Source organism: Myotis myotis, unplaced genomic scaffold, assembly GCF_014108235.1.
Source record: "Myotis myotis isolate mMyoMyo1 unplaced genomic scaffold, mMyoMyo1.p scaffold_m19_p_6, whole genome shotgun sequence".
NCBI classification, from domain to species: Eukaryota; Metazoa; Chordata; class Mammalia; order Chiroptera; family Vespertilionidae; genus Myotis; species Myotis myotis.
In genome coordinates this window covers 6,856,597-6,867,920 of record NW_023416368.1, presented here as the reverse complement: position 1 = coordinate 6,867,920, position 11,324 = coordinate 6,856,597, and the positions used below count along the sequence as shown (strand labels likewise).

Sequence of the window (11,324 nt, the reverse complement as noted above, 5' to 3'; positions counted from 1 at the left end):
GTCATAATTGACAGTTTGGTACTTTTATTTATATATTTCATACACATGAATGAATATACACTTTTTCCCACCTCCTGCCACTTACGGTATCTCAATAGTATCCCAATGTTATTAGAACATACACACCTCTCCACAATATGCTACGATCGCTTTCATCGTTTGGATGGTGAGAAATTCATTTGACCGGCCCCCTATTGCTGGACATTCGGGTCAGTGACAGTTTGTATGGCTCTGGCCATAGGTAGCGTTGGGGTGGGCAGCCCTGGAGCTATGCCTGCTCTGGCCGACTGGGGATGGCTGATCACAAGTGGAGGGGGAGGCTGTGGTCTGCACTGGTGGGTCCCACGGGGACTGTTCTTTAAAAAGACAGCAGCCAGGCCTTGTGGAGACCCTCGATCCAAGAGTGTGGCCTCTTTGCTTTCTACTCTTTGGAACGAACGTGCAATCAGGCCCCTTCCGAGCCACCCTTCACACACTGGCTGTTCCGTGGTGGGGACAGGTGGTTCCTCAGGGCCTGGGAGGACCCCTCCCACCCCGTCCCCCCGTCATCCTCTGGGGGCCAAGATGCGGCCAACGAGATCCATCCATGACATTCCACTTTCCACGTGTCCCCACACAGGAGAGGGGAGCAGAGGGACCGGCAGGGAGGATCCCGGAAGCACTTCCTGCTGGGGGAGTAGGTGGGCTCCTCCTTTGGTCTCAAAGGCCTCTGGGGCCTGGAGGAGGGGAGAGGGAGCTGCATGTGAGGGGGAAGCAGAGGCGTGAGCGCAGGAGGGAGGTGGTGACCAGAGGCTGGCTGGAACTTTTCCATCTGCTGACCCGACCTGAGGGAAGTCTGTTCAGGGGAACACCGCCCACTCACCAAGCTGGGGCTGCCCTGGGGTGAGGGGGGTGGAACAAGCCAAGCCCCAGCTGCAGATGGAGGCTGGAGCCCCCAGAGGGAGGGCCTGGCGGTAACGCCTGGAGAGGGGGGATGGCGGGGGGAGGCGCTGGAGTCCTGTGCCTGGAGCCTGAGGCAGAGATGGGCTGGGCGGGCTGAGGGGTGGAGGGCTCTCCCCAGGCCCAGCTCCCTCCCCCTCCTTGGCCTCTGCAAGCTGAAACATGAAAGGACTTTGATCAGATAAGGGGCTGCCAGCCTGCCTGGTCCCTGCAGCCAGAAAGGAGCTGGGACAGTGCAGTCCACGCTCATTTGTCCCTCAGTCCAGCTCACATGCTCTTCCTCTTGTCATGTTATGAGCCCAGCTGCTCCTGCAGAATAATTCCGACCTGTCTGCAGCCCATTCTCTGCCTGCTGCTGTGTGCGTGCGTGCGTGTCCGTGTATATGTGTGTGTGCATCTGTGTGTAAGAATGCGTGCATGTGTATAGATGCAGTGTGCATGTGTGTGTGCATCTACATGTGTGAATGCATGCATGTGCGTGTGATGGAAGGTCACCTATACACCGGCCCTTTCCCCTCCGCTCTCCTGATTCCCAGAACCAGGTTCCTTCCTGGAAACTCCACCAAGTATGTCTTCACTTCAAGACCCAAAATGTGGCTTCTGATGCCGTGTCTCACCCGGTGTGGGAGGGGCAGAGAATGAGGGGTCAGTGGGAAAGCCAGGACAGCTTGATGGTGGAAGAAACGCAGAGGAAATGTGAGAGAGAGAGAAAGAGAGAGAGAGAGAGAGAGAGAGAGAGAGAGAGAGAGAGAGAGAGAGAGAGAGAGAGAAGGGGTGCCCAGATAGAAGTTAGAGACAGATGAGGAGAGAGAGCAGGAGGAGGGAGATGCAGGGCCCAGGAGGACAGGGATGGGGTGGGGTGGGGGGGCAGGGGAGAAAGACATCACGAGAGGCAGAGAAGGGAAGGAAGAAGGAAAAACATGCACAGAGGATGGCAGGAGAGAGAGGAGAAAGGCGTGAAGGGGAGAGGAATATGAGAAGGAGAGAAGAGGAAAGAGAAAAATGAGACGGAAGGAAGGAGGGAAAGGGGGCAAATAGGCTGAGAAAGGAGAGCGGTGGGGACAGAGGGAACCTCTGCTGCGATGCAGGTCTGGGCAGGTCCTTAGCGGACGGAGGTGGCTGTGGGCAGGGTGGCCCCTGGGCCAAGGGGCGGGTCTGCGCAGGTGGCCGCCCCTGGGTGGGGCGGCGGCCCAGCCCTCGGGGTATAAGTGGGAGCCGGGCGAGGCACCTGCAGGGACAGCTCCCTGTGCAGGTGGCAGCAGGTGCTCCGGAGCCCGGCCCCAGCATGAGCTCCTTCGACCTCCCGGTGCCCTCGCCCCCGCACTGCAGCCCCCAGTTCCCCAGCATCGGCCAGGAGCCCCCCGAGGTCAACCTGTACTACGAGAACTTCTTCCACCCGCAGGGCCTGCCCAGCCCGCAGCGGCCCCCCTCCTTTGAGGCGGGCGGCGAGTACGGGGCCACCCCCAACCCCTACCTCTGGCTCAACGGGCAGGCCATGACCCCGCAGCCCTACCTGCCGGGCCCCAATGCCAGCCCCTTCCTGCCCCAGGCCTACGGGGTACAGCGGCAGCTGCTGCCGGGCGTGTCCGGCATGGGGGGCGGCGACCTGGGCTGGCTGCCCATCCCGTCGCAGGAGGAGCTGATGAAGCTGGTGCGGCCCCCCTACTCCTACTCGGCCCTCATCGCCATGGCCATCCACGGGGCGCCCGACAAGCGCCTCACCCTCAGCCAGATCTACCAGTACGTGGCCGACCACTTCCCCTTCTACAACAAGAGCAAGGCCGGCTGGCAGAACTCCATCCGCCACAACCTGTCGCTCAACGACTGCTTCAAGAAGGTGCCCCGCGACGAGGACGACCCAGGTAAGGGGGAGGCGTGGTGGCCGCTGCATCCGCAGCCCCTGGTGCCCAGGGAAGGCTCGCTGCCTTCCTCACATCCCCTTCTGGAAAGTTCTAAATCTGACCGTGCCCCCCAGAACTGGGGGTGCTGAGGGGAGTCAGCAGTGAAGGAGACCCGGGGCCCTGGAGGCAGATTGGGGTTTCCATCCTGGCTGGGCCACTGCCCAGTCCATGACCTCGGGCTGGTTCGATCCCCGAGCCTCAGTTTCCCCACCTGAAAGCAGGGATGGTAACCGTGCCTCCTGCGAAGGCTTGTGGCGGGGCATGGGGTCATGCACGCCAGGCTGTGGTGCCCGGGGGTGCCCTGCGGTCTGCAGCGGTGGCTGATGGGCCTGGACCCCCGGCAGCAGCTCCTCACGAGTCCTTGGGGGTGAGAGACTGACATGGAAACCCAGGGGGTCCCGGGGCTGCTGGGAAGAGACGGGGCGTTTGTTGAACAGCCACCAAGGGCTGCATTCTGCTGCCGCCCTGGTTGCATCACCTCCTTCATCCACCGCTGCGGGGCGGCTTTTGGGAAACCCATTCTACAGATAAGGCAAGTAGCAGGCTGGAGACACCTGCCCGCTCGGCAGCATGGAGGAATTGGCTGGAATGCGACCTGAACGCAGGCCTCTGACACCAGACTGCGGACCTGTCCTTTCAATGGTGAATTTCTCCAACGCGGAGATGTAGGGAGCGTAGAGTACTGAATACTCAAGTCTCCACGCCCAGAATGAAAGTCCGCTCTGGCCCCATCGCAGGAAGCCAGGAGACAGTGCGTGGGGAGGGGGGACCAGCTCCACCACCTGGAGGCTAGCAAGGGGGCCAGTGTGTGTCCCTTCAATAGCCGGCCGTAGCCTCGGGCCCAGAGACAGACAGGCAGGCAGAGTTCAGACCTAACCTGGGGCCCTCGGACTTCCCAGTCACACACCTAGCACCTTCCTTTCCACTCAGCCTGAGGATGAAGGGCAGGTACAACGGGCCCACTTCTCAGACTAGGAAACTGAGGCTCGCCCAGAGCCCCTCAGTCAGGGAGGAGCAAAGTGGAGGCTCAAGTCCATCTTTGGAGTCCATGCCCGGGACCTTGGGGGAGCCCTGCCTTTTTTCCCAAGTATTCTCCCTCACCCCACCCTCCCCCCCGCTCCCAGGCCCCACCTCCAGTACTTGAACCTCTGACTCTGCTGTGAACAAGGTCACAGCCCCTGCCTGTCTGTCTTTGAGCTCTGAGCAGCGAGGGGTTGGAACCCTTCTCCCTTCTCAGTCTCTGACTTCTGTTCTCTGTCTTTCCGGGTTGTTCCCTGTGTTTTGACTTGACAGTGGGAGGAATCAGAGCAAAGCACGGTGTCCGTCTCTCCACTCACCTCCCCCTCTTTCCTTCGCACAGGCAAAGGGAACTACTGGACCCTGGACCCCAACTGTGAGAAGATGTTTGACAACGGAAACTTCCGCAGGAAGAGGAAGAGAAAGTCCGACGTCTCGTCGGGCCCCGGGGAGAAGACGGAGAGCGGGCTCCTGGCGGGCAGCCCCAAGAGCGCAGACGCCCAGGACGTCTTGGAAGGCACCTCCCCGGGCTCCGCCGGCTCCCCCGAGCAGCGACCGTCCCCGGGGCCCCCGGGCACCCCATGCCTCAACGGCTTCCTCTCCTCCATGACGTCCTACGTGAGCGGGGCCAGCCCCGCCAGCCGCCCTGTGGCCACGCCGGGACTGAGTCCCGAGCCCACTGACAAGATGGGGCAGAACTTGGGGAACTTCAACTCCTACACCCCACTCACCAGCCTCGGCGGCCACGGGGCCGGGGGAGAATGGGCCAACCCCATGCCCACCAACGCTCTGGGCTACGGAGGCGCTGTCCTCAACCAGTTCAGCCCCCACTTCTACAACAGCATCAACACGAACAGCGTCCTCTACCCCCGGGAGGGCACCGAGGTCTAGGACTGCACAGTCCCTGAGCCACATGGACGTGCCCGAGGTCCCCCGGCTGCCCAGACACCTCCGAGCTCCCAGACAGACACAGGAGGCTCAGAGCAATTCCTCCTGTTTCCGGAACCCGGTGTCAACCTTCTGTGTCACCCATACCTGGACACACACCCACAACTTGGCACTGGACATGCTGGTGCCTGAGTGACAGTCACCAAGGCGGCCGGCCCTTTGTTGAGCACTTACTATGTGCCTGGAGCCGTACTAGGCTCGGAAGGCCTAGCCACGCTTACTATCTAGCTACCTTGTGGGGGTCCTATGAAGGTCCTCATTTTACAGATGAGAAAACTGGGTCATACAAACTGGTGCGTGGCAGAGCCAAGAGTCAGGTCCTGGGGGACTCCCACTTTGGGGGCCAGTGGAGGGAGGGGTGGAGGGATTGACTGAGCAGCGAAGGAAGGTCCGGGAAAGCTGGTTGTGATGAGCTCACCCACTGCCTCTGGCCTTCCATCAGAACTTAGCACCAGCCCCGGGCACACGCCATCCTGGTCCAAGTCGTGCTGTGGCCCCAGCTTCCCTGCAGCACTCCTTCCGCCGCCACTGGAGGCGGGCAGCCCAGGCCATGCCCCCTCAGAGGGGCACCATTTTCCCAGACCCGGAGACCTCCCGCAGGGCAGGGACAGGAGTGGTGCACCCCAAGCCCCCCACCCGGTGCTTCCCCACCCGCAAAGACCAGCTCCTTGTGTGCACGTCATGGACCGGTGAGCGGGCGGCGGCTGAGCCTTCCAAGAGAAACAGGCCGGAGACCCGCTTCCCTTTCACAGCCCGAGAAGTGAGTGTCAGAACAGGCCTCACGGAGGGCCTGCTCCCGCCAGGGTCCAGGAGCAGCTCCTGGGACTGCTCTTGCTTCCGTATGTACTTTACACGCTTCTGTATGTACTTTACACGCTTCCATATGTACTTTACACACCTGCGATCCTTCCTCACAGCACACCCTGGGAAGTGTTTTTTTGTTTTCTTTTTTTCTTTTTGATTAAAACAAACCAACAGAAAACTGTGTGTGTCCCTTCCTTGTGAGTTTCCCTGTCCCTGGACCGCGGGTCGACTCAACTGGGGGCCAAGGACAGGCTGCAGCTGCGGCTTCAGGGACCGCAGGCAAGGCAGAATGTGTGCAAGCTCCCTCCCTCCCACACTGGTGTGCAGACAGGACAAAGGCCCCAAGGGAAAGAGGGGGGCTTGCAGGGATGGGGTAGGCGCGTGGAAGGAGCCCATCTATTGGACACAAACTACGGGCTGGGCATTGCCCAGTCTTGACAGCTCACATGGTCCTCATAACTGCGCTTGGGTCATTTAACCCTCCTCAACCCCTTGAAGGGTGGGCCTGCCCATTAACAGACGGGAAGACTGAGGGTCAGGGAGGTTGAGCAACTTGCCTGAAGTCCCCAGACTGTTTTCACCCGGGTCTTCTGACGCCTGCACCGCATCACACCGCAGTGCAGCCTCTGACGTGGCTAATGCTGCTGGTGGGCACAGCAGTACGTGGTCTCCAGGTCACCGAGGGCTGTGGGCAGGCGCTGGGCCGAGTGCCAGGCAGAGGGAGCGCTTTTGTCCTCACAAGAGCACACGAGTGTGTGCACGGGCGATTCGCAGGGGTGCCTGGCGCAGTGCATGCTGGGAGTCAAGCGCGGAAACTGGAGGTCTTCTAGTTAGAGTCCCCTCCTCGGATATGCACACAGAGGGCTCAAGCCAGGGCCCCCCGGCCTCCTGCACAGGCTGTGCACAGGCTGCGCACGCTGCCCCCTCATGCCCTGCAGGGCTCTCTCCCGGAAGTAGCAGAGGGGCGGTGATGACAATGACGTTAATGATGAGGACAGCAGCACTCACTGCGGGTTCACCGTGTGCCAGGCATGTGTTAGGACTTGACCTGCCCGGTGGCATCTAATCCTCAAAACCATCCAACGCGATCAATACTGTTGTGTCCATTTTAGAGGAGAGAGAACTGAGGCCCGGAGAGAGATTCTGTAACTTGATGAAGGGACACAGCCAGGATTCAAACGCAGATTCGTGGATGCCAAGGCCGAAACTCTCATCCGCTGCACCGAGCACTGAGGAGAGCAGGACTGACCACCGGAGACCAAATCAGGGAACCTGGGAAGAGGAAACGAGGGGCCCCCTGGAACCGCCTCCGCTTCTTTCCTGGGGAGTCCCTTGCCCCACGGAGCCTGATTCTCCAGGCCATGGAGGTGGGTGTGGGTGGGGTGGCTGAGGGAGGGAAGGGCGGAGGAGGGCCACAGTGTCAGACTGTGAGGCCTTAGAAAACTTGGGATAGGCTGATGCCTTGCTGCACAGAAGGGAAGCCTGAGTCTGGGGGAGGAAGCGACCCCATCAATGTCACCAGGGAGATGAGGTCATAGGCAGAGTTCAATCGCAGGTCCCTGAAGCCAGGCCAGGATTTTTATCACACTTGATCCCATTGCTACCACATGTGCCCGAATGGACTCTGCAATCCCACCGTCTCCCCTGATAATGTCACTGCCTGCTCCTGACGCCCCTCCTTTGTCACGGGAGGCCTGGTAGGTGCGGGCTGGGCAGGGCCTGGGTGTGAGGGTCCCGAAGAGAGACCAGCCTCCTGGGAGGAGGTGGCCATTCAGAACCAAGGCCCACTACACTCCAGCCTCCATTCTTCTTCAGCCCAGAATGCCATGGGCATAGCCGTGAAAGGATGTCTGCTCTCTGACAACACAGAGACCCTGCCAACTCCTGTCGGTGATGCTCGGGCAGTTCCTGGTAGCAGCGCCAGGAGCTCCCGGAAAGGGCGGTGCGAGAGGCGCCTAGTCACGCTGCTGGAGCGCGGGGCCCAGCTTGAGAAGGGGGTCTCCCTGGTCAGCTTCCGCGGCTGGCTCTGGCCCCCCTTGTGGCTTCTCTTCCTCTGAGAAACAATGAGAGAGGGGGATGGAGAAAGGGCATGGAGGCGAGAGGTCTGGGTACCCGCCCCCTGAGAGGCCAGTTCCGTGTGCTGTGCTGGGGGTGGACACTGCATTTGTTAGCTCCTGCAGTTTGGCGTTGCATTGAAGACATGGTCCCCAACACCAGTAAAAGGTCTAAGGAGAGGGCTACCTGTGTGCTGGGAGCCCAGGGAGGCTGCCTGGAGGAGGTGAGGCTGGAGCCAAAGGACAGTAGAAGTCAACCAGTGCACAGAGGTCTCCAAACCACTGGTTACACACTCATCCTCAAACCACCTACCTTCAAGCCTGCAGCCCTGGATCACAAGTCCAAGTTCTATGGGGAGGGGGCAGGGGAGTGTGCCTCAAAGCACAACATGCATGTAAAATACAGGACATTCTTAAGAGAAAAGGGCAGCAGGACTTGGTGACTGGAGCTGCCGGTGGTGGCGGTGGGGGTGGTGGTGGGGGAGCAGTAGGAGTCAAGGACTCCCCAAACTCCTGGCCCAGGAGGCCAGGCGTCCCCCAGCCTCTCCTCCCGAGGGCTTCATTTCTGTTAGCGTGGAAAGGATATTGTAAAGGCCAATTACACAGCCAGAGAGGAAATCCAAAGGCAGGCAGGGGATAATAGAAAAGCTGTGGGCTGACGAGTGATTCATTATTGTTCTTTAAGGCAAGGAGAAGAAGAAATCATTGATCCTGGATGAAGAAATTGGGCTTGGCCGAGCCCGGGCTGTGGGAGATGAGCTGGCTCCAGAATCCCCTGGGGACATGTGGTTGAGGAGTGAAGGGGAAGGAAGGGGGGATGGGCAACAAATACTTAGAGACATTTTGTCCGAGACTGGGGATGGGAAGACCTACAGGACTGGGTTTCACTGCTTGGGAGGGGGGAGGCATCGGCAGCACTCAGCGCTGTCCCCGCAGACGTGCCTCAGTGCCAGGCTTCATCTGCAGGGAACTCCGCCTGAGCCCATCTTCTGCAGGTGAGGAAACTCGGACTGTGAGAGAGAGAGCAACTGAAGGAGGTCGCACAGGCAGGAAGTGGTGGAGCGCCACTACTTAAGCTAAACCTCGGCTCAAGGTTCCTGACTCCCAGGGGAATTCTGTCCCCTTGAAGCACCTTAGTCCTGGGGGGTGTGATTTATGCCAAATAGGACCTCCCAGTGATCTAGCCACTAGTACAATGTTTGATAAATGTATATAAAAGATCCTAAGCGTCTGCTCAACCGTTCTACCAGTAGCTATAACGCACTCTGACCACCAAGGGGCAGACACTCAATGCACAGGCATGGAAACATGGAACAGACTGATGAATCTCAGAGGGAAGGGGGGAGAGGGGAGGGCGAGAAGAGATTAAGCAAAGATCTGATATGCATACTAGAGGCCCGGTGCACAGAATTGTGCACCTGTGGGGTCCCTTAGCCTGGCCTGCAGGGATTGGGCTGAATCCATGTACCGGGCCTCCAACATCCCCCGAGGGGTCCCGGATTGCGAGAGGGTGCTGGCCAGGCCAAGGAACCCCACCGGTGCACAAATCCATGCACTGGGCCTCTAGTATTTATATAATTTTCCATTGGTTTGGTATCAGCTGATCCATCAAGCAACCAGGATTGATTAAGTTTGTCTGATGGGGAGTTAGATCAGAGTACAGGAAAATCGATGAGCCCTGATGCATCACTAGGGAAGCACATTGAGGGGGACACTGTACATGCCAGGAGGGAAGGAGAGAGAGAGAGAGAGAGAGAGAAACATCAATTGTCTGCCTCCCATATGCATCTTGACTGGGGATCAAACCTGCAACCTAGGTATGTGCCTTGACCAGAAATTGAACCCCAAACCCTTTGATACACAGGATGATGTTCCAACCAACTGAGCCATCCGGCCAGGACCCCCAAAGTCTTGATAAAAACCTAGGGGTTTCCGAAGGACAGAGCAGCTGCCTGAAGGACAAGCCCCGGGCGGCTGAGGCCAAGGCGGCGGGCGGGCTGGGGTGCAGAGCAGCACACGGGGCTGCAGCTTGGAAATGGCCTTATCTCTGCTGCTCAGGTGAAGTGTGCCACCTGTTTATGAGTAAACTAATGGCCTAATCTCAGCTGGAGGCAGGGTAATGGGGCGGGGCAGGCTGGAGAGCACCCAGGCCGCGCTGGCCAAGGTTTAACCCTTTCTCAGCAGCAGCGGGTGACTATGTAAGCGCCCCTCCAATGGGAGGGCCAGATCTACCCAAACCCTGCTTTTGGCTGGTTCCCTTCGGCCCCACTGTGGTCCCACCAATGTGAAGTTGGCTTTGAAACTTTTAATAACCTTGGAACAGCTGAGCAAAGCACTGAGTCATTACCTACCCAGCAAACAGCCACTACGCCTACTGTGTGCTGGGCGCTGTTGGGGCTGGGGTTAGGATGTGGTCCTATCTTTTGGGGGCGGGGTTACCATTCCGCCCTCTACAACCACAGAATCTTCCTCAGCGTAGCGTCCAAATGAATTGACCCCTGCAAGCAGAGGCTGGCCCATGAAAGAAACCTAACCTCTGGTGTGAATCAAAGCCCGTGATTGGATCTACAAACGTTCACGGAGCACTGGTCATGTAAGAGCCAGGGTGCCCTCCCTGTGCACGGGGCCCTGGTGAACACTGAGAGGTGACCCGGCAGGAAGGGCCTCAACGGTGCCTGGCACGTGATGGCATCATTTAGGGCTCGTTAGCTCTTCCAGGTGCATTGCTGGGTCCTGTAAGACCGAGCCCCTGCCCTAAAGGATAAACTAGCAAAAGCGCCGGTAAGCATGGAACCTCAGACATCCTAAAGGGAGGCAGCCTCCGGGGAGTTACAGTCCTCCCACATGCAATCCCATGTGTAACATCTGCCTTCCCCAATCCTCTGATTTATCCAACACTTACGTTTTAGCCGCTACTCCAGGTCCTTCTGTGCCAGGCTAAGGGGATAAAAATGGCTGATGAGCCTCATTTAATTGACATGCGATTGCCTATCCCCATTTCACAGATGGAAAGAGCAAGACCAAACATCTAAGCCTGCACCTGACCGGTGTGGGTTTCTGTGGATGGGGAGAACCTGGCATCTGCCGACAGCCAGCTTGCTGAGGTTGTCCCCACTGTCCTTCCTCCATCAGCACCTCCCCTCCCTCCCTCCCTCCCCACTGGCGCAGGCTCCCTGAAGGGGAAGACCAGAGGCAGGTGGGGAGGGAGGCCTCATTTCAGCTTGGCACCAGGTGAATTCTTTAGGGCAAGAACCAGACGAGCTGGTGGCCTGCATGCTGAGAAGCCGGAACAGAGAGATAATTCCCAGCAGGCGTGCCAAAGCACTGCTGTATTGGGAAATCTCTCCCCTGCCCTACCCTGGGCTCCGTGCTGCCCTGGCCGTGGCAGATGGACCCTCTCCCTGGGTGCTTTCTCCCGGCTGGCTCCCACTTGCTCTCTGAGTGACTCTTACCTGCTGTTCAGGCTGCGCTCAGCTGGCCCCTCCCATGCTCTACCACCCTATGCTCATCTCTACTATCAAGATCCTCAAGATGTATCCCCCCTGCCCAGATGGTGGTGACCTTGGTAAGGTCAGGGATCGTAGCCCCGACTCTTGTGTGAATCCAGCACCTGAGTGACTTACATAGGCACCTGGTTCAAGTTAAGGAATAGGCATGTGAA

General features: G+C 58.9%; 1 protein-coding gene across 1 annotated transcript; it reads left to right on the top strand.

Moving 5' to 3' along the window:
- The first annotated feature begins 2,178 nt into the window (after positions 1–2,178).
- Positions 2,179–5,775, top strand: FOXI1 (forkhead box I1). The gene is made up of 2 exons (XM_036311676.1): positions 2,179–2,801; positions 4,201–5,775. Exons 1-2 carry the CDS (start codon positions 2,225–2,227, stop codon positions 4,746–4,748), a joined length of 1,125 nt encoding a protein of 374 aa, XP_036167569.1. The 5' UTR covers positions 2,179–2,224; the 3' UTR covers positions 4,749–5,775.
- The last annotated feature ends 5,549 nt before the right edge of the window (positions 5,776–11,324 follow it).